This window comes from Macadamia integrifolia, chromosome 9, assembly GCF_013358625.1.
Source record: "Macadamia integrifolia cultivar HAES 741 chromosome 9, SCU_Mint_v3, whole genome shotgun sequence".
In the NCBI taxonomy this organism is placed as follows: Eukaryota; Viridiplantae; Streptophyta; class Magnoliopsida; order Proteales; family Proteaceae; genus Macadamia; species Macadamia integrifolia.
In genome coordinates this window covers 21,408,366-21,431,384 of record NC_056565.1, presented here as the reverse complement: position 1 = coordinate 21,431,384, position 23,019 = coordinate 21,408,366, and the positions used below count along the sequence as shown (strand labels likewise).

General features: G+C 40.4%; 1 protein-coding gene across 1 annotated transcript in view; it reads left to right on the top strand.

Moving 5' to 3' along the window:
• The window catches only part of LOC122088137, an 84,376-nt gene that overhangs the window by 22,570 nt on the left and 38,787 nt on the right, over window positions 1-23,019 (top strand). The window contains exons 10-15 of the mRNA XM_042657298.1: window positions 12,416-12,511; window positions 12,606-12,726; window positions 12,900-13,085; window positions 13,259-13,452; window positions 17,028-17,299; window positions 17,990-18,091. Coding sequence (XP_042513232.1) covers window positions 12,416-12,511; window positions 12,606-12,726; window positions 12,900-13,085; window positions 13,259-13,452; window positions 17,028-17,299; window positions 17,990-18,091 — 971 coding nt within the window. The remainder of the gene's footprint in view (window positions 1-12,415; window positions 12,512-12,605; window positions 12,727-12,899; window positions 13,086-13,258; window positions 13,453-17,027; window positions 17,300-17,989; window positions 18,092-23,019) is intronic.

Genomic DNA, 23,019 nt, shown 5'->3' with positions numbered 1-23,019 from the left:
AAATAGTTGAGAGATTTATCAGGCCTTTTTTTTTTTCTCTCAAATTCATTTCTAGAAACGACAAAACAAGTCCGACTTGTTTCGTCGAAGTCGTTTCTAGAATTGTAAATAGGCATAAATTTTGATTTATGTTTCTAGATGGGTGAAATGGAACAACTTTATCAAATGCGTTTTAGGCTGTTTCTCCATTTCTGGGAACAAGAAAACTTAGAAACAGCATAAATGAAACGTTGTCAAATGGTGTCTAAATTGTTTCATTCCAATTCCTAATGAAACTCAAACAACTCCTGAAAGGCTTCTTCTTGGACTGTCATAGTTTGACCTTCTAAAGACTCCACATTACCCATTATAATACAACTTGGAAGAGGAAATGAAACCAACTTTTAAAATTAGTAGGACTCGGGCTTCTAAGAGACTTCATAGAACCCATTGTAATACAACTTGGAAAAGGAAATGAAACCAACTTTTAAAACTAGTAGGACTAAAAAAACCAACTCTTAACTAGAACTTAAAAAATTACTCCATACATGAACTCAGTAAAGATAGTGAAATCGATTTTATCATATATAGCAACTTTTGGACTTATTGCATATGATAAAATCTTACGTTGACCTATGCTCTCCTTTTTCCCTCACCCACGCCATCAACATCTCAGCTGTCGATAACCTTTTATCCTCAGACAATGGCCTTGTCTCGAGAGACTTCTCGACCATGCCTAGCCCTCCCTCAAACTCCTTATATCATCTAAACCTAACCAACACTGAACCTTTACTTAAACCAAACCCAACCCAACTCCTACCCTTCCATTGACCCAACCAAAACCATCTCCTTCCCTGACCGGACCCACTTACTATCCCCCCTTTCTCTTAGCCCGCACATCTCCTCTAACCCGATCCACAACCAAAACCCTCTTACCACTGACCCGACCACTTCTTTTTCTAACATGTCTGGAGCTTCTCCTCACCCGACATTCTCTTGAATGTCGCCTCGCCTTCGACTGCTGCTATTGCCCCTAGAGCCTCCTCTGGTTCCTCCACGAACGATGTTGCTACCTTAACTACCCCTGCGTGTTCCCCTACTAGGGAGGTTTCGATTGCCGATGCTGTTGCCCTTCTGACATCTCCTGTAACTCTCGGTACCGGCTCTCCTCTCTCTGCCACTTGTTCCTCGATTGAAGTTTCTGCCCTTCTGGCCCCTCCGTCTCCCATCGACAGGGAAGCTTCGATCGATGTCTCTGAGGCCCTTTTGGCACCCCATTAAGCTTTTGGTTTTGTCTCTCTGCCAACTACTCTTCAGTCAGCCCTTCTCTCTTGCTCAAGGTCTTTGCCAGGTTTCTCTCCTCTTGGTTGCTGCTCTCAGCTCAGGTTCTTGCGGGCCCATCTTGAGAACTCTTCCATCATTAGTTCCACTACTATAGTTGGCTTCTCCATAGTGACCTCCCCTGATTCCCCCATTGCTGCCGCTACCCAGCATGCTAAGAAGAAGCCTCCCAAGGCTGCCAGTTCTACTTTGGCCCCGCCCAAGAAGACCAGCTCCAGTCGTAAGACGCCAATCACTAGCTTAGACAGTTAGCATTTGAGTTCCAATGTGTCCTTATCTTCCATGATCCAGGAATATTGCGTAGACCAAAGACCTCTTCTGTTGCTAATCGCTAAAAGGTCTCTTCTAGCTCTCGTTGCCCCTCGCCTTGGCCAAATGATCCCTGGTCCATATGGAATGTCCAAGGCTTAAATTCCTTACCCACGCATGCTTCCATTGGCTTGTGCATCCGTTCCTCTCGCGTTGAGATTTGCTGCCTTCTAGAAATGAGAGTTCTGGAATCTAATGTTCCTCACATTGCCTCTTCCATTGCCCGCTCCTGGTCCTATATTGCTAACTATGCCCATGCCCTAAACGGTCATATTTGGATCCTTTAAATTCATTCATCTTTCCATTTCCGATCCTTCTGGCTCCAACCCTTGCTTTTTCTCTATCATCTATACTTTGAATCGTGCTCAGGAAAGAACACACCATTGGTTTGATCTTTGTTCTATCACCCCCTCGGTTCGTTGCTCTCCCTTGGGCCTTGTAAACTTGATAGGTTCTCATAAATGAAGCTTGGCTTTCCTCCTTTCCTTCTTCTCATGCCTATTTCGACCTCCCGAGGATTTCTGATCACAGTCCCATTTCTTTCCATGTGCTTGCGCTACTTTCCTTTAGTTCGAAGCCCTTCAAGTATTTTGATATGTGGTCCCTTCATTAGGATTTCCTCCCCATTGTTAGAGAAGCCTGGTCCATTCCAGTGCAAGGTTTCTCCTCTCCCCTCGAGGCTTTCACCAGAAAACTCAGAAACGCCAAATCTGCCCTTAGATCTTGGAACTCCTCTACCTTTGGAACAAATTGTCCATGGTCATTTCCTGCAACGATAATTTCGTTTCTATCCAGCTCAGGCTTCAAGCTAACCCTCTTAATTCTGACCTATCTGAAGAAGAGAAGCATGCTTCTTCGGAGCTTTCTTCCTCCTTATTCTAGAAAAAGCTTATAGCGCAAGAAATCCAGAATCAACTGGCTTAAGCTTGGAGATTTGAATTATGATTATTTCCATTGATCCCTCAAAGCTTGAGCAAATGTCAACTCCATCCCCTCGCTCACATCCGGAGACGGAACCGCCCTCCACGATCCTGTCACCATTAAATCGAAAGTTGTCTCCTATTTCTCTAACCTCTTCAACCCACCTTTCTAGCCTCTGCCTCTCTTCCGATCCCTTCCCCATTGGGAGTAATTAACAAATTCTTTCCCGAGCATCTCCTCCCTTTCCTCCGTTCCATCCCTCTCGATAAGGAAATCATAGTTCCCATCCTCTCTCATAATGCTAATAAAGCTCTGGGTCCTGATGGATTTAGCATGGGGTTCTCCTCCTCCTATTGGGATATCATTGGGTCTAACCTTGTTCTTGCCATTATGAGTTTCTTGCTTAATCCCAATCAAATTCAGGGAGTTAATCAATCCTTCCTTTGCCTCATCCCCAAAAAGGAAGGAGCATCCACCATGTCCGACTTTAGACTTATCTCCCTTTTCAATCTCCTCTACAAGTTTATTGCCAAAATCCTTGCAAATCGCCTTAAAAAATTGGTTCTCCTTGGTTAGTGCGAATCAGTTTGCTTTTATCGTTGGACTTCATCTCCTAAGTCTCTCTTCAAATGTCTTTCCCTTTTGTCTTTGTGCATTGGATCCACTCCTGCATATCCTCCCCTCGCTTCTTTGTTCTCGTCAGTGGGAGTCTTGCTGGCAACTTCTCTTATATTACAAGTATTAGGGAAGGATGCCCTCTCTCCCCTTTTCTATTCTCTCTCGCCCTTGGGGTTCTCTCCAGATCCATTCAATCTTCCACGGATCAACACCTCATTTCCCCCATTCCCCTCTCTATTTTTTCCGTCATGTCTTCTCTCACCTCTTTGAAGGCATCTTTGGTCTTCACATTAACCTTCTCAAATGTCGCCTTGACCTCTCTGGGATCTCTGATTCTTCTAAAGCCCGTCTTCTTGAGATCACCGGGTTCTCTCTAGATCTCTTTCGGTCAGATATCTGGGCCTTCCTCTCATCTCAACCAGGCTTACTGCTTATCATTGCTGCCATATTTTCAACCGTTCGAGAAAAATACTTCAGCTGTGGAAAGGAAAACTTCTTTCTTATGCTGGAAGACTAGAGCTTGTTAGATCTATGCTTCAATCGATGTACCTTTGTTGGTCAGGTGTTTTTGTTCTTCCTAAATCCATGGTTCGAGAACTCAAGCAAAACATGCAAAATTTTGCATGTTTCGCAGGTATCGACCCAGGTCGAAACAAAACCCTGGGGGATTTTAAAAAATCACCTGTTTCAACCAGGTTTTGGCAGGTTTCGAAATTTTGACATTCTCTTGTGCATTTTTTCTCCCAAGTGTGGGAAACTTGGGGAAACAGTGGAGATTTTCATTTTTGTAAGGAAATACCCCCTATTTGAATTCAATAAAAATAGTTTAAAAATCAAATTCCTAAAGGAAAAAAAGTCAACCCCCCAGTCCAAGAACAAAACTGCATTTTGGTTATAGGGGCGATTTTCAACTTTTAATTGCCGGGGTTTTTTTCAATTATGAAAATTTTATAAATCCTATAATGTTAAAACATTGCTAAAAACCAAAAGTCCGGTAAAATAATCTTTTGTTTTGATATCCCTAAAATTATTTTCATTAAGGCGATTTTAATAGCATTCGAGCACTTTAAAATAAGTTGACCAGAGCATAACTATGTCATTACAACTCAGATTTAAGTAATCTTAGACTCGTTGGAAAGCTAGTTTTATGTTATACTTAAAAAAAGTCTTAGGTAAAAATAATCATTTAACTGGTCAAACTTATTATAGAACAAGAGCATTTCTCCAAATGTTGATTCTTTATAACTTAATGTGACTTAATGTTAGTTTTTATGATTTTATATGGCTAAATGTTGATTTTAATGACTTGATGTGGCTTAATGTTGATTTTTTTATGATATAAGGTATATATAGCTAATTAATAATGTTAGAAAAGATAACATGCATGCCTTTGGGGTTGTGATGTGGCTTAATGTTGATTTTTTATGATATAAGGTATATATAGCTTACTAAATAATGTTAGAAAAGATAACATACGTGCCTTGAGGGTAGTGAGTCACTATTTGGATGGAACCGCCTAGACACTCTACTTGGAATTGAGTCACTACTTTCGAGTGTTGAGTAATTGAGTCACTACTGTTCAGTACTTCAGTGTTGACAGATAACTGTTGATGATGTAATATTTTTATCTATTTTGTATCATTTGGATTATGTCTTATGTTTTGATGTAGATTGTAGACTATATATAGTCATTATGTAGTAAAGTTTCAGAATTTAAGCCAACAAGTCAGCGTAATGATTATCGAACCTTTGGTTCACCCCACAAGTAAGACTTTGTGTTTTTTTAATGAAACTAATGATGTGAATGTGTTAGAAAAATTTCTCGGTATCCTCGAAATTTCCTAGGTTTCCACATAAATTTCGGTCTCCCCATAGGTCGAAACCTGGTCGATGCCCGATACCATGAACCTTCCCTAAATCCACCATCAAATTCATTGACAGACTCCTTTACTCTTTCATCTAGAAAGGAATTGAGTCATCAAAATTCCTACACCCTATAGGCTAGGCTTCTGCCTGTCTCCCCAAATCTGAGGGCGGCATTGGATTGTGAAGAATCAAAGATGTCAATACTATGGGTATCCTCAAGCTCATCTAGAAAATCATCTCTAAGCATAGCGATATCTGGGTCTCTTGGGTCTATTCCTACCTCCTTAAGACCTCCTTAAGAATGACTCTCTTTGGACGACTCCTGTTACCTCTGATCACTCTTGGATTTGGTGTAATATCCTCAGCATTAGAACTGCTTCCCTTGGGGCAATATCCACTACCATTGGCAATGGTAACACCACCTCCCTCTAGTTGGACCCCTGACACCCTTCAGGTGTTCTTCATTCTCTTGTTAGCTCCAGAGTGATTTACTCCTCTGGCTTGGGCAGAATTGCCTTAGTTGCTTCAATCATGGCTAATGGGAATCGGTGCCCTCCCCCTTCCCCCCTTGGTTGATATTTGGCTTGACCTCCCTCCTCTCCCTCCCGGGCATAGGGGAAGAGAGGACAAAATCATCCGACTCATTTAGTTCCTCATCTGCTTGGGATTTTGTCAGATCCAAGGGTCCCCTTGCTCCTTGGCGCAAGATTGTTTGGTTCAAAGGTTACATTTCTTGCCATAGCTTCACTGCATGGCGTGCTGTCTCCAACTGGCCCCCATGCATTCCTTCCTTATCTATTGGCATATTCAAGTCCCTCCCTCCCGCTGTCTTTGTTGGGATGGTACTGAAGATGCTGATCACCTTTTCTTCTACTGCCCCTTTTCTTCTGATTTGGAAGGTCCTTAAACATAGTTGGCTTACTAATAGAAGAGTTCTTAATCTTGCTAGAGAATGGATCTGGGTCGATATGACTTTTGTTGGTTCCACCATTTGTGACACTGCCGGGAAGCTCGCCTTTTGCGCCGCTATGAGCCACATTTGGATCAAGCGGAATTTTTGTAGACGGACTTCCAACTCTCAATCCTATGATGAGATTTGGAATGCCATCTATTTCCAAGTCAGTACCAAGCTTGCTTTTCTCCTCCATCATCCGATTACTGATTCCCCAAGGAATAGGTTTATTGTTGTTTCCTGGGGTTTCCCTTCTTCCATCTTGTTGCATCCCCCCCTTAAGAGCTAGTTCCCTTCCTCGCTGTTCCACTCTTAGTTTGGGCTTGCTTCTCTTTTGATATCTTGATGTAATTCCACCCTCTTTTCTGTTTGGGCTGGTTTCCCTTTAGTTGTTTGCTGTATTCCACCCCCTTTTTCCTCCTCTGGTAATATATTTTTTCATTCATCCAAAAAAAAAAAAATGTTAGAAATACTGTCAATATGAATTCACTAAAAATAGTCAATTAACAATGTGTTCTATTTCGTTACTGTTTTTGTCCTTTGCTTCCTTTCACTTTTACCTTTTCTCTTCATTGTCCTTGCTTGGATCCATGTAGCTGACCCTATAAAGCTGGAATTAGGCTTTGTTGTTGTTGCATCAGTCCAAATTGAAAACCTAGAGTGAGTTGGCCAGTTGGCTGTTTGGCCATTTAGAGTTGTGGGTGTCTTATACCCTTATAAGAAGGCGATATTGAGGATGAGGGATTATGCAAAGTGACCATTTTAGATATTCTATCATTAATAAAGAAGATAATACTGAGGATGATGTGTCATATAAAATTAAAGTGGGATGGATGAAGTGGAGGGGTGCATCTGGAGTCTTGTGTGTACGATATGTACCTTTAAAGCTTAAAGGAAAGTTCTATCGGACAGTCGTGCGATTGGCTATGATGTGCAGGGTGGAATGTTGGGCAGTTAAGAAGAGAGATATTGATAAGTTATGTGTAGCGGAAATGAGATTGCTAAGATGGATGTGTGGGAAAACTAGGAGGGATAAGGTAAGGAATGAACATATTAGAGTGGATTTGGGAGTTGCCTCGACTCATGATAAGCTTTGTGAAAGTCATTTGAGATGGTATAACTATGTTCAGCGGAGGCCATTTGATGCACCAATAAGGAGGAGTGACCTCATCTAGATTGGAGGATCCAAAAAAGCTAAAGGCATACCAAAAATGACCATAGGAGAGGGTGTGAAGAAAGACATGCACAAATTAGGCCTTCTACCAAGTATGGCCTCAACAGAGCGGAGTGGAGGGCTAAGATCTAGGTGGCGGACCCCCTGTAGCTGTGTTTTACTTCATTGACGTTCTTGGTAAGCGGTTTCCTCTAACTTTTACCTTTCTTTTTCTTTGTCCTTGCTTGGATCCATGTGGCCAACCCCATTAAGTTGGGATAAGGCTTTGTTGTTGTTGTTGTTGTTGTTTGGTGTCTTATACCTTTATGTATATTTTTCTTTGTAAAGTTAAGTGATTTTATTTATGAAAAGACCCTCTACACTTTACGTGACTAAATGGCTGCTTGCAAGGTTTGGGTTTCAGACTGATGCCTAAATCAAATCGGGCATTGTTGAAGTGTCTCTACAGGTTCAGTTTTGAAATTTTCTGTGATGTAGACAGGTTCTTGGGCCAGAACTATAGCCACAGGAACCATAGGAACCCATCTCACTTAAGTGGGCTTTAGTTCATTGGGGCCTATTGGCCTAACCAGCCTTGGGTTGGGTGTTTTTCTGGTTCACTTAAAACCAGAATCGGGGTTATATGTAGTTTCTATGTCTGAGTTATGTAGTTTCTAATTCGGGGTTTTAGTTAGATACTAAGTTTCAGTTTTTTTTTATATGACTTATTGTGCAAGACATTCCACACCATGTGTATGATGACTCTTTTCTCAGCATTCTTTCTATTTTCTGTTATTGCTGACAAACACTATATATTTGTAAGAGCCTTGGTGCTCAGCCCATGATTTAATGGAGTTGAAAGCTCTGGTTTTTACCATGTTCTGTGAGAAGCAGTTAAGGTGTGATACCTTGTGGCAGTGAGAGACTGACCAAGGCCATATAGTTTAGAGGCCTTGGTCATATCCCCCCCCTCCCCCCACACAAATCTTTTTCTCTCAATCGATTTCTACAGTTTTTATTTTATCGTTGTGTGGTTTATCCTACACCTGAGAGGCTTTGAAGCTCTTCAATAGTGCTGGAGTAGTTGTTCACATCCAAAAAGTTCAATCCATGAATTTGTAGACTTCTAGTGGAGACAAAACTTGAAGAACAATTCCAATCTTGCGGCTCCCTGATATTGGAGATCTCTGCGGAGAATTTTGTGGACCTGCAACTCCTGATCAAGCCATCCATTCCAGCCCAGGTTTTGAAAGTGGAATGCCCACCTAGGTTCTTCCCTTAGATAGTAGTTTAAAGCTAATCTATTGGTTGGGCCATTTTTTTTTTTTATGAATAAAATATATTAAAGGAGAAGAATATACAACAGGGAGGGAAGAGGAGATGGATGAGGGGGGGAACAGTAAATAAGATTGAGATGGGGAGGCCCCTGGAGACAACAGTGAGCCTGTTCCTTGGGGAATCTCTGACCGTGCAGTGGGGAAGATAGGCAAGCTTGGTGTTGACGTAGAAGTAGATGGCCTTCCAAATCATGTCGTAAGAGTGAGAGTTGGAAGTCAATCTACGAAGATTCCGTTCCATCCAGAGGTGGTTAATGGTAGCACAGAAAGCAAGTTTCCCATCAATGTCACAGATGGTGGAGCCCCAAAATGTCATTTCAACCCAAATCCATTCCCTACAGAAAGGGAGAACTCTCCTACTAGAATGCAAACAATGGTTGAGAACCTTTTTCCAGATGGCGGAGGAGAAGGGGTAGGAGAAGAACAAATGGTCAACATCTTCGTTGCCATTCCAGCACAGAAAATATGGAGGAGGAACTATGTGATGTTAAATGAGGTAGGACTGCTTGGGAAGGCAGTTGGAGAAGACCTGCCAGGTGGTGAAACAGTGACGGGAATGTGACCTTTGAACCATAGGAGATTTCGCCATGGAGTGAGGGGGGTAGAAGGTCTGACGAAGTTCCAGGTAGAGGAAGAGCTGAACAAGTTGGAAGGGGAGGGCTTCCAGAGGATGGAATCTTCACTGCCTCGATGCCCAGGGGGAAGGGGGGAGGTTGGTCCAAATGTCATCCAGAAGGGGAGGGGAAGGAGGGGGGCCAGGCATCATTAAGGATGATGGAAGAGACAATATCGGATCGATCAAGACCCAAGGAATAGATTATCTTAGGGCTTACTGCATGAAGAGTCACACCCGATGGGTGCCAAGGGTCAAGCCAGAGGGACGTAGAGGCACCATTACCGATGGAGTACGAGATGGCATTCATTTCCAAGGGTCTTAAGCCAAGGATACCATGCCAGACCAAAGAAGCATTTGGACTAGGGGAAGTGGTCCAGAGGGAGTCATGCTTCAGAAGATGAGAATAAACCCAGGAGACCTGGATGCCATTTTGTTTGGTCACCACCCTCCAAATGAGCTTGAGAATGCCCATAGAGTTGATATCTTTGGTGTTCCTAAGACCTAGGCCGCCTTCAGATTTGGGGAGATAGACATTGCTCCAGTGGGTGGGGTGGAGGAACTTGGAGTCAGAGGCTTTCCAAAGAAAGGAATAGATGAGAGACTCAATGGCTTTAATGGTGGGAAGGGGGAAGAACAAAGATACCACACTGGTAGAGGTACATGGATTGGAGAACCAATCTAGATAGCTCAAGTATCCCAGCATAAGAGAGAAGCTTGCTCTTCCATTACTGCAACCTCTTCTTTTAATCAAGGATGGGAGTGCAATGATGGGCCGAAAGCCTGGTAGGGATGAAGGGAAGCCCAAGATATGTGACTAGGAGAGAGCCAAGAGTGAAACCAATAATCTCAAGGAGACGGGCAGAAGTGGCTTCAGAAATCCCAAAAATGATGATGTGAGATTTGAGACAGTTAAGGCGGAGACCTGAGAGACTTTCAAAAAGGTGGAGGGAAGACAAGGTGGAAGAAATGAAGGAATGAGCGGCTTTAAAAAAGATCATTATGTCATTGGCAAAGGCAAGATGGGTAAGGGAGAGAGGCTTGCATTTTGGGAGGGGGAGATGGGGTGGTGGTTGGTGGAAGATTGGATGGATCTAGAAAGGACCTCAAGGCCAAGGGAGAAGATGAAAGGGGAGAGTGAACATCCTTGGTGAATTCCAACAGAGGAATGGAAGAAGCCAGCGGGGCTACCATTCACTAGGACCGAGAAATGGGGGGTAGAGATGCAGGCCAGGATCCAACAGACAGTTTTTTGGGGGGGGGGGGAAGGACATTTTGAGGACCTTTGAGATGAAGTCCCAACGGATCGAGTTGAAAGCTTTATTGAGATCGATCTTAAGAAGAGCCACCAATCCATGGGATTTCTGCTCAAAGCCCCGAACAATCTCGTGGTACAAGATGATGTTATCGGCTATACCCCTACCAAAGATGAAGGCTTTTTTTTTTTTTAGTTGTTGTCACTTGTGAGTTGCTAATTTGCTTTCAAACTTTCTAATTCTGAGTCCCTTCATAGTTTTGCATTCAGCCCTCAGATTAGGCTGATATTTTGAGGAGTTATTCCCCCCAACAGGGACTACGTTTGACTTGAAGGACAGCTCCGTCAGAGTGGTTAGTTGCTAAATCTGAGGCAGTTACTAATTCTGTGTTTGTTTCACTTTCTGCCCTGCCGACACTAAGAACTGTGTGCTGTCCTATTTTTCTGTGATTGGTTAACACCCTAGTATTGTGTTTCAGACCCTAGAGTGTCTGCTGTGTTAAAAACTATCAGTACATTGAACCTACTGTAAGTCAGTACCTTGATCCTTACTGTAGGATTAGGATATCGGTACCCTATTCTTACATTGTCTGGTATCAGAGCCATAGGCTGAGGGGAGTTCCAGCACCCCAAACCGGGCCATATTCACTTATCTTCCCATTTTAAATGTTTTCTATGTCAAAAAATACCCAATTTTGGTAATTTGGCTTCCCGAGATCGGGCTACCAAATGTCTTTAGTGTTGGTTTGCCATTTGGTTATAATTTGGACTCTTTTGGTCAAAGGTGGCTAAAATATCCTAGTTAAGAATCACTTTACATATGTGCTACGAATTACAATTTACAAGTATTCAAATTACCGTACAAATTCGTAAACACAGGCAATCATCTACACTTGATGTAGTCGTTGAAGCTTGGTACCATTGATGCTCTTGATTGACCCACTTGATATGATTGGACTTGATCCAGTTTTGGTGGTGATGAAATCTTCAACGACTTGAATGAGTTGCTCTTGATGCAGACCATTGTATTGACACCACCAAAACTTAGTGAAGAGAGCAAACACTTCAAGCCAAAGTGTGGACTTATATGAGGCACTTGTTAATCCTTTGTTGGTGTCACTTGATGCCGCAGATGGTCGCACTGAAGTGAATGAAAACTTCAGGCCAAAGGGGTGGGCTTACACAAGGGCCTATGGTAATCAATCTGATTGCCACTTGCTGTCATATGTTGGAATGCCAAGCTCACAATAGTGACTTGACCTGTCAACCATCCAAAGAACCAAAGCACAAACAATCTTGCACATTATGAAACTAAAGAGAGAGGTTAGATGTACCAATAAGATTAAATCTTTTTCACTATTTAACACAAGTGAGGAATCACCAAAAACAATCATAGATATGCCATGTATCAACATAGGTGCCCTAGGTGGTGTTATGTAAAGTGAGGATATATGCATAAACTGTCACATAAAGTGGGGGTGTATGAGTAGAGGGGGTATATACGTAACTATCATATAAATTGGGGGTATATCTGTATATGTGTGAAATGAGGGGTATAAGTGGAAAGTGGGGGGAGGGGGTAAAGTGGGTGTAGTTGCCCCTTGCGCAGGTGGAGTCATGGTGACAGGTATGTCTTCTTCTTCTTCTTCTTTGAAGAAGGCCAAAGTGGTTGTCGTTGCCAACGGAAGAAAGCCCAAAGCAATAACAGCAGTGTCGGTTCCACTGTCAACAATAAGCTTTTAAGAATTCTTTCTTTTCACTTTTTCCCCTTTTTTTTTTTTAATAAATAAATAAATAAGGGGCTTGATCTGGTCATCTTGTTGTATATAAACACTATAAACAACCCAATCAAACTATTAGAAAAAAATTGGTTTTATATTAACAGAAACACAATGCGTGCAAACCAATAAGGCGTGCACATGCCCAGCCTTTGAAAACCCGCGTTGACAACTATGTATTGCAAATATTCGCTTTTATGGTGTTTTCTGTTTATTCATCTAAATATGGAATAGTGTTTTCTGGTCACTGTTGCTAATAATGATAAATAACTGACTGATGTTATATGACTCAGGGGCTTTGTACGATGTTATATCCATGGATGATGTTCTTGCTAGAGTTTCCCTTGCTAGATTGTGCCATACAATATCTAGAGCACGGGTATTAGATGGTAAATTTATATTTTATTGTTTATAATTTCAGACTGGTAGATGTGTATGCAAAGAATTGTATTGGTGATGCAACCTAAAATTTTGTGATTACAGAAAGGCCTGATATTAAATCTCAGTTTACATCTGTCCTTTATCAACTTCTTCTGGATGGGAGTGAAAGAGTTTGTTTCGAGGCAATACTCTGTATATTGGGAAAATTTGATAACATGGAGAGGTATTCTTCTCTTATTCCTCTTTTGTGTATGTTTTTAGTTGTTGTTGTTTTTTTTTTTTTTTTTTTTTTTTTTGTTTAGCTGATAGATTTTGCATGCCATTTCAAGATTGTGGACTTGTTATTATAATTTGTCTTCCTATCAATTATTCTAATCTGACATTTGATTTTTGTAGGACTGAAGAGCGTGCTGCTGGGTGGTACCGACTGACCAGAGAGATTCTTAAGATGCCAGAGGCGCCATCTGTATCATCAAAGGATCCTAACGTAGAATTGAAGGATGGCCTCCCACCAAAGTCTGCCAAAGATAAATCACAAAAAACAAGGCGTCCTCAGCCTCTTATCAAACTTGTGATGAGAAGGTTTAATAGAGTTCATTTCATTTTCTCGTTTGTCTTATGCTTTATTGTTTGAGTAGTATTTTGTTGATCGATAAAAAAAGTGAAAATGTTGTATTGAAGGGTTCTCAGTTAAATGTACTTGTTATTTGTTTTGATAGTTATTCTAACTTAGTTTATGTATTCATTATTTTTAGATTGGAGAGTGCTTTCCGCAGCTTCTCCAGGCCAGTGCTTCATGCAGCAGCAAGAGTTGTTCAGGAGATGGGAAAAAGTCGGGCAGCAGCGTTTGCATTAGGCGTGCAGGATATTGATGAAGGAGCTCATCTTACTGTATATTCTGAAAGTATTGAATCAGTTGATTCAGATATCAATGAGACCTCTTCTGAAGGTAGTTTCCTTTTATGTGCATTGGCCCAGTAAATTATCTGATGTGACTTCTAGGAAATTCTTGATCTCTAAAGTTTGCGTTTTTACCACTGTGGTTTAAAGTATCAATTATCAAATCAGTTATGCAAGTAGTGATCCTTAATTAGGGTACTTAAATTTGGTTTATCCCTGTCACTAAGATATGCTAATATTTATAGAAGAAATTGTTAGGGTAAGTTAGGTTAAGTGGGAGTCTGTTTAATCTTCTAATGAGCACGCTATAAGTAAAAATATTATTGTGACAACCAGCTACAATGGGGGAGAGAAGAAACAATGCATTAGGCATAGATGCACATAAACAAAGTTGATAAATATGACTGGAATTTGACACTGTGTAACATAGGCATGTATGTGATCATGATTATGATGCATTTGGGCGTGTGATTACTTGGGGCTAACTTTTGTAATTTGGTTATTTATTTATTTTCTTTGTTTTTAGAGTAGGGTGTCGGTCAAGTTAGTTGGGTAAGAATCAATCTTTATTTCCATTAGTAGATTTAGATCTTAATTCTGTTTTAGAGTAGGTTCCTCTTTTGTTTCACCTTCAAAATAGGAAAGTAGGTTTACTGTACTCGGTCTTCTGATTGCTTCTCTCTTCTTCATCCAGTTAATTCTCCGTTGTTTGCTGTACTCGGTTTTCTTACATGGGCTATGAGAACTACACGAGTGGGTCAATCTCTCTTGATCCCTGTTCTTTCAGCATGAGATTCCAGGCATCAGTTGCCTTGCCATAGGCGATTTGATTCTAGAAGATCATCCCCAACAGACCCCCTTCTTTACATCAAAACCCACACTATATCTGGTTGTTACAGTTTCATAGGGGGCATTTCAGTACTCAGGCTGCTGGTTCTTGCGATTGTGGACTGGAATTAAGAGGCTTCAGGGTTAACCGCTTAATCCCAAAACCTTGGCTTAATTGGGGTTGTGTATGCAATCTTTTCGTAGGCATTTGCCCCCAATTGGATCGGGGGATCTAATTGATTATAGAAACATGAGTTTAATTAGTTAATTTATTATTGACCAAAGATATTTTTTATCTTGATGAGCGAGTATCGATTGACCTTGAAAACAACGACGATTAATATACTAGTGCTATAAAAACAAGCTCGTATTTTATCTTTGTTACCTTTTCTTAATAATGAGAAACAGTTTGAGAGAGCCGAGTCAATGCCTAGAACTACTGGTCCAAGAACCAGAAATAAAATAGACCTACTCCTCAAATTGAAATCAAAATTCCACTCTGAACGCAAGAGTCAGATTGGATGTCTGAAAAAAATTTGAGAATCCAGATTTGATTGTCGAGCAGTAAAGAAAAAAAAAAAAAAAAAAGAATTGGCAAAGAAAAATTTTTTTTTTCTCTTGTATAGAAATGTTACTACTTTTTTTTTTTTTTATTCATTTTTGAATTTCTATTTATCATATTAAATTCTATTAATGTAGGACTAGGTTTGACAAGCCAAACTAGACCCAGACAACAGGATCTTGTAAACCAAAGAATAATCAATAATCACCCAACAGTAGACAGTAGGCAACAGTTCAGAAATAATAGCTAAACAGTCCTTGTAAACCAGCAGTTAAAGCATAGAATTCTGGAATTCCTGAGAACATAAGTATACCAACAAGTAGGACTAACCAGTAACAGGTATTTGATAGAAACAACTCATGATCAGTCAGGAAAGAACACAGAAACAGATCAGCCAAACCAGATCTGGAATCTGGGCAGAATAACACACTCGGCCAGAACTGAAATTAATATCAGATCAGTCAAACCCCTGGTCTGATGATCCTCAAACTAGCATCGATCCCTCCCCTAACCTGGTCTAACAGTCGACCAAAAGTTGAGCCCCATCAGGTGGCTGATTCCTCAGATCAGTGAGAGGTCGGTAGGTAGAAAACTGGGTTTCTAAAACTAGAATTTAAAAATAGGACCAGATTACTTTACTTCAATATCCTAGGTCAGAATGACCTCATACTTGGATCGAAGGAAACCTCCAAAGAGTGAATGACTCGACCCAAGTAGTAGTCCAAACCAGAAACCAGAAGTGATTCAAACCACAGAAACCGGAAGTGATTCAAACCACAGAAACCGATTGTGAAAATTAAGAATTTTTGGGAAGAATTAAATGTATAAATACTTGGAATGTGGAGCAGTAATAGTAATTGTAAAACACTTGAGAAATAAGAAAGAAGAAACTGTACAACCCTCCTGAACTTCACGCCGCAAGGAGTCGCTTGGATCAGACACCAAGCCCTTCTTCCTTGATCAAACACAAAGAACAGCCTCAACAGAGACCAGTGGCAGCAGCAGCATATTTTTTCATTCAATAAAAATCGTGGGCATCAGTAGCAGCCCTTCTTTATTTATAATGATGGGGGGTGTTTACAAATAATAGCGACTCAAAAGTTACTAAATCTGAGTTACTAAAAAACTGAAATTGTAAACTAATGAAAAAGGAAACTAAATAAAACTGAAATTAGAAACTAACTTTTGACTGAATTTAGAAACTAACTAATGGCTGAATTTAGTAACTAATTAACCCCATCAAAGCCCAACTAAAAAGGAAACTAATGAAAAAGGAAACAAATCAGTGAATCCCGTATGCAACCTTAGAACCCCTAGTTTAGACCCATAAAAGTGGCCTATTACACTCAAAACACATGGGATCAAAGGCCCAACATGTATGGAACCCAACCCTAGGCTTATTCCTAATAAAACAAGCCTATTTGGTTATTAATCTGCATCATCTATTCTAACTTCCCGGAGTTCATTCTCTGGGGAACTCTCTCCATCCATCAAAATTGAGAAAAGTCTTATCTGGTTTTGTTGTTATGAAGGTTGAAGACGACAACTGGTGTGCTGTATTATTTGTTACCATGTCTCCCTGTTTTCCAAAAAATAGCCTCCCCCTTATACTTAATTCTGCTTTGTCCTTATTTCTTTGTTAATGCCTACATTGCCCTTCTTCATTAATTCATGATCCCTCCTCGTCCTTTCCTTCTTTATACTCCTAAGTTGGCCTGTAAAATTCTTGTTAATCACATAACTTCCATTAGCCTCATTGTTTCAGTTGTTTAGCACCCGCTGGGGGGGGGGGTTAGCAATCTGAACTGGGTTTTTTGAACCCCGGATTGCATCACAACTCCTTGTTTCGGTTGTGGAAAATGTTTTTATTTTATTTTATTTTATTTTTATATTTCATTTGTTATCTGATTTTTTTTTGCATAGTTCGTTTCATGAATCCATGGCAGAATGCTGTTTTTTTGAGTTGCCGAGTTTGAAGTATAATTTGATTATTGTTGCAAACCTGGAATTAAGGAAGCAAGAAATGTTGCTATGATATTGCCTTTTGATCTTAAGTGATCCCATAAATTGTTTATGGCGACTAACATCCGTTCCACAAATTAATTGTAGCTTAGGAATCCGTTCTGCCTCCGTTTCTTAGCTGAGCACTTATTAAATTAAGTATAAAATGTGGGGCCATTTTATGGATTTTTTCTTGAGACAGTCTTCTTCATAACATTTTTGTCTGTGTGTAGCTAGCAGAAAGACTTCTGCATTATCTAATGGAACAGGTGGGAAGGACACAATAGCAAGTCTACTAGCTTCGTTAATGGAAATAGTGCGAACTACTGTTGCATGTGAATGTGTTTATGTTCGAGGGATGGTAATCAAGGCTTTGATCTGGATGCAAAGTCCACATGAATCTTTTGAAGAATTAAAATCCATCATCGCATCTGAGCTCTCTGATCCAGCATGGCCATCAACCCTGTTGAATGATGTCTTACTTACTCTACATGCTCGGTTTAAGGTATTCCACATGAGTCAAAAAAAAAAATCATTTTTCTCCTTTATGTGTAGTTATGTATGAATGTTCATGAGTATGTGCACAGAAATCTGTGCCTTGCTGTTTATTATATTTTCTACATCCTTTCATTTTCTGTCCTACTCTGTTCATGTTAGTTCTCACGTAAGTGACTATATATTTTGAATTGATGACTGTTAGTGGTCGAGCCTGTGGTGCAACGGTTAAATTGCACTATTGCAACATGTTGGTCACTGGTTCAAACCTTGGAAACAGCCTCTCTTGTGAAACAGGGGGTAAGGCTGTATACATTTGCCTCTCCCAGAGCCTGCGGTTGCGGGAGCCTCACTGGGTTGCTCTTAATTGATGACTGTTATTGTTACTGTGAGAATGGTGAATGTTCCAGATGGGAAAATCCTGTTCCTTGAGCTTTAGAATTGTGACCTAGGTAGAATAGGGCCAAGGGTTCAATAATGGATCTCTTTTTGGATTGTTGGGGGCATAATCCAGCTTGACCTTTAGAGAGGGTAATTACTAACAGAATGTAAATAACTTCTAGATAATCTTCATCTGCCACATATGTGGCCTGTATGGGTAAAGTTAACTTCCACGTATTTATATGTTCCGCTTCTATTTAAAGTATTTAGAATGTGCTTCATTTCCTTTTCTAAATTGTGTTCATTTCTGGTTTATCAGGCTACTCCAGATATGGCTGTCACTCTTCTTGAAATTGCAAGAATTTTTGCAACAAAGGTTCCTGGAAAGATTGATGCAGATGTGTTACAGCTTCTGTGGAAAGTAGGTGTATATCCTCATTCCAAACCTGAGAGAATATGTTTACTTTCTATTCCTTTGTGTTCTTGTATCATAGATTCTATATTTGGTGTTTGGGGCATACCAATTTTCAAATTTATTAGCAAATGCAATTGTTAATTTTTATTCCTAGGGATCTACGAGTTGCATTTCCTGGCTGAAATTTTATTATTTGTATCTTATTTTATATTTTGAATATTTTTCTGGCTTTCATAATACTATATATATATATTTAAAGATAATTATGCCTGGCTATCAAGAAATGATATTTGAAATTATAATTAGCCTACCTAATGAGGGCATTGAAAGTGTTGAAGGAAACTAGACAATTTGACAATGTGTGTTCATGTAGCTTTGTTTTTTATTCATGCAAGTACATGTTTCTATAGGCAATCTTCAGCCTGAAAATGTTTGCATGTTCTTGATAAGTAGAAAATCAAATATTTAATTAACCACAAATCAGCATAGGAGCCTCTTCAAAGCCCCGTAAGAAGCTTCTTCGATCCATCGCAAATCCAAGGGATTGATCATTCCTTTCTTTGCGTCACTCCTAAGAAAGAAGGAGCCTCTTCCGTGCAGGACTTTAGACCTCTCTCTCTCTCTCTCTCTGTGCAATCTCCTTTATAAATTTATCACTAAAATCCTTGCCAATAGGATTTGGCTTGTTATTTACTCCTTTGTTCGTACCAATCAATTTGCTTTCATAGCAGGGAGAAGCATCATTGACATGAGATTGTTAGAGGGTTTGATAGGAAATTCCATTCCCTGTTGCCTTGCTGAAAATTGACATCTATAGAGCCTTTGACTCCATCAGCTGGAGCTTCATATCCAAGGTTCTTTATAAGTTGTCTTTCCCTCCAGTTTTCATCAATTGGATTCTCTATTGCATCTCTTCCCCCACTTCTTGGTTCTTGTCAATGGTAGTCTTGCTAGTTATTTCTCCTCTTCAATATTCGTCAAGGTTGCTCCCTCTTCCCTTTCCTCTTTTCCCTTGCCCTTGAGGTCCTCTCTCGATACATTCATCCTCCACGGGACCTTCACCTCATCTCCCCATTCCTAAATTTATAGCCCTCAATCTCACCTACCTTGCTTTTGTTGGGACCTTATGATCTTTTCTAAAGCTGATCCCTCTTCATCTCCACCATCATGTCTTCTCTCCGATTATTCCAAGATCTCTCTTGTCTGTGCATCAACCTCAATCGTATCTTTTCAGAACTTGTGATTGGAAGAAGGTTTATGAGAAAAGAGACTACAAAGGACATTTGGGATAGTGTCGGAAAAACTTTTGACTGAGTGGGTGACTCAGCTAAGGTTTATCAACTACTCCAAAAGGTCATTACCATGAAGCAAAGAGATAGGACCATTTTTGAATACTTCAACACTATTATCGGTCTCTGTGAAGACTATGATCACTATAGGGACCTCTAATTATCCAATCTAGAAGATGAAGCTAAGATTTACTGAACACTCAGAAAGGAGCGTGTTCTTATATTGCTTGGTGGTTTAAATCCATTGTATGAGCCAATCCAGATACAAATCTGGAGCGGGTCTCCTCTTCCATCCCTTGATGAGGTGTGTAGCTATTTGCAGAGTGAAGAGACTCGATGGGTGGCCGTGGAACCTGTACCCCCTCTTTGAGCGGTTAACTATTACTACTAGCTATAAGAGAGATTGACGTGGTGGCGGCAGAGGCCAAGGGCCACCTCGCGGAGATGATAGGGATAGATTCCTCGATGCGATCATTATGGGAAATATGGACACACTAAAGAGAGATGTTGGGTACTTATGGCCGTCCTCCTGATACATGTGTTGGATTTAGTGGTATAGGTGGTGGTCGTTGAGTGGGAGCTAGAGCCAACAGTGTACAGACTGTGACTGACACTATTGGGTCTACTCCTACATACAGGTAGAGCACAACCCCCTTACTAGGGAGGATATTATAACCTTTCGTAGGGTCATGTCACAGCTGGGTGGCTCATCCTCTTCATTTACAGTGCCAGATTCCTCAGCTTCAGCTTTGCAGGTTTCCACATCTACTCCTTCCACATCTCTATCTAGGGTTATTGATTCTGGTGCCATTGATCACATGACTGGTATGTCCTATCATTATGATTCCTACTCCATTTGTTTTGGTAGGGACTAGGGATAAGGTCAGGGTATCTGGTGAGGGTAGCATTCCTGATACTTCCTCCATTTCACTTTACTATGTTCTTCATGTCCCTAACTATGCCACTGATCATTTATCTGTGTCACTAATGAAATCCTTAATTTGTCGTGTCACATTTTTTCTTTTCATTGTCTCTTTCAAGATTTGGTGACGGAGAGGATTATTGGCAGTGGGCGTGAGGAGAAAGAGCTCTACTTGAACCTCAATCACTTTTTTTTTTGCTATAGCTCAATCTTGTGTGCGGACGTAATGATAGTAGTTTTGTGGATTCTTTGATGTTGTGGCACCAACGTTGAGGACATCCCTCTTTTGTTATTATGAGGAAATAGTTACCTCATTTACTTACTTCTTTTCTACTTCCCAGTTCCCATGTCTTTCATTGTGAACTATGTATTTTTGCCAAACATTATTGTTCCTCTTATTCTTATCATGGTAATAGATCTACTGTTCCTTTTCACATTGTGCACTCTAATGTTTGGGGGCTCTCTACTACTACCTCTCTACTTGGTTATCGCTACTTTGTTTCATTTGTTGATTTTTTCCTTGCTACTTGGATGGTTCTGATGAAGCATAAGAGTGATGTTTATGATGCCTTTAAAATATTTTTTTATTATATGATCTGTACTCAGTTTGACACCAAAATTAATTGTTCGTTCTGACAAGGGGGTGGAGTATACGTATGGTGGCCTTCAAGACTTTTTTATTGATAATTGTATTATCCATCAGCTGGCTTGTGTTGCCACACCCCAAAAAATGGGGTTGTTGAAAGGAAAAGTTCCCATTTGATGGAAATCAGTAGGAGTCATCTCTTTGGCATGCATGTTCCTAGAACTATTTAGTTTGATGCTCTCCTTACTGCTACCTTTTTAATCAACCGTATGCCAATGAAACTTTTTGGTTCCAAAACTCCTTTGGACACCTTGTTTTCTTAGTCTTCTTCTTTCTCTCTTCCCCCCAAAGTGTTTGGGTGTATCTGTTATGTCCATATTAATAATTCTTCTTGGACTAAACTGGACCCGAAGGCTCTCAAATGCATCTTTCTTGGCTATTCCTCCACTACCACAGGTTATAAGTGCTACCATCCTTCTTTAAGACAAAAGCTTCTTTCTAAAGATGTCACCTTCCTTGAGTCTGTTCCCATTTTTATTCCCCATCAACATCCTCTTCAGGGGAGAATAATGGGAGCGAAAAGGTTGCTGATGAAATTCCTTTTCTTTCCCCTTGCCTGTTTCCCCTTTTATGCTTGACAATGGGAAACATATATAGGTGGATATTGTTGATATTGGTGGTCATTCAAGAGGTGGTTCAGATTCTGGTAATGATAAGGTGGACCTCGTGTACACAAAAGGAGAAAGAAGACTTGCCAAGAGTCCTCTTTGAATCTACTTCCTAAGGATCACCTTCCTCAGTCAGGTAACATCCCTTCTCCCTCATCTGAGTTAGACTTTCCCATTGTTATTGGATAGGGAAAGAGAGCTTGTACTAATCCTATAACCCAATTTGTTTCCTATGACTCTCTTTCCTAGAAGTATTGTCTTTACTATTGCCCTCTCCTCTGTTTCTATTCCAAAATTGTTACTGAAGCTATGTTTGACCCTAAGTGGAAGCAAACCATGATTGAGGAAATGGTGGCTCTTATGCAGGTGGGTCTACACAATCAAGTACTTGTCAGATGGTACTATTGAGAGATACAAGGCAAGGCTGGTGCAAAAAGGATAAAACAAAGTGTATAAGATTGACTATCAGGAGACATTTCCTCCTGTGGCTAAACGTAACTTCATAAGGGTTCTCTCATCTGGTAGAAAATAAAGACTTGTATCAATTGGATGTGAAGAATGCCTTCCTTATGGTGATTTAGAAGAGGAGGTGTACATGCAAACTCCTTCCGGCTTTAAGTTCCCTTCAGTTGTAGGGAAGGTGTGTTTCCTCAAGAAGGCTCTATATGGTCTTAAACAGTTTTCAAAGGCATGGTTTGAAAGGTTCAAACAAACTATTTTGAAGAATGGTTATTCTCAGAGTCAGACTGACCACACCCTTTTCACTAAGCAAGATAATGGCACCATCACAACCTTGATTATCTATGTTGATGCCATTGTAGTGATTGGAGATGGCAGAGCTGAGATAGCCAGGTTGAAGACCTACTTAGCCCGACGTTTTGAAATTAATGATCTGGGGCTCCCAAAGTACTTTCTGGGAATTGAAATGTCTAGATCCAGGGAGGGCATAAATATATATGACAAACAAAGTTTGTACTAAACCTATTGAAAGAATCAGGAATGTTGGGTCAAACCTGTAGGTTCTCCTATTGGGAGAAATCATAAACTTAGAGAAGATTGTGGACCCTCTCTTCTTAATGCATGGAAATATCAGAGGCTAGTTGGGAGGCTTATCTATTTGTCTTTGACTCGTCCAGATATTACTTATGCAAGTGGGAGGGGTGAATTAGTTTATGCATGCCCCTAAGAGTGGGCACTTGGATGCTGTCTATATCATCCTTAGGTACTTGAAGTCCTCCCCAGGGAAAGGACTGCTTTATACTAGGAATAACCACTTGAGGATAGAAGGCTACATTGATAAAGATTGGCTGGTTCAGTTTTTGACAGGAGATCTACGTTAGGATATTACACATTTGTTGGTGGTAACATGGTCACATAGAGGAGTGAAACAACTTGTGGTGGCTCGATCTAGTGCAGAGGTAGAGTTCAGAGCTATGGCTCATGGAGTGTGAACTCTTCTAGTTGAGAAG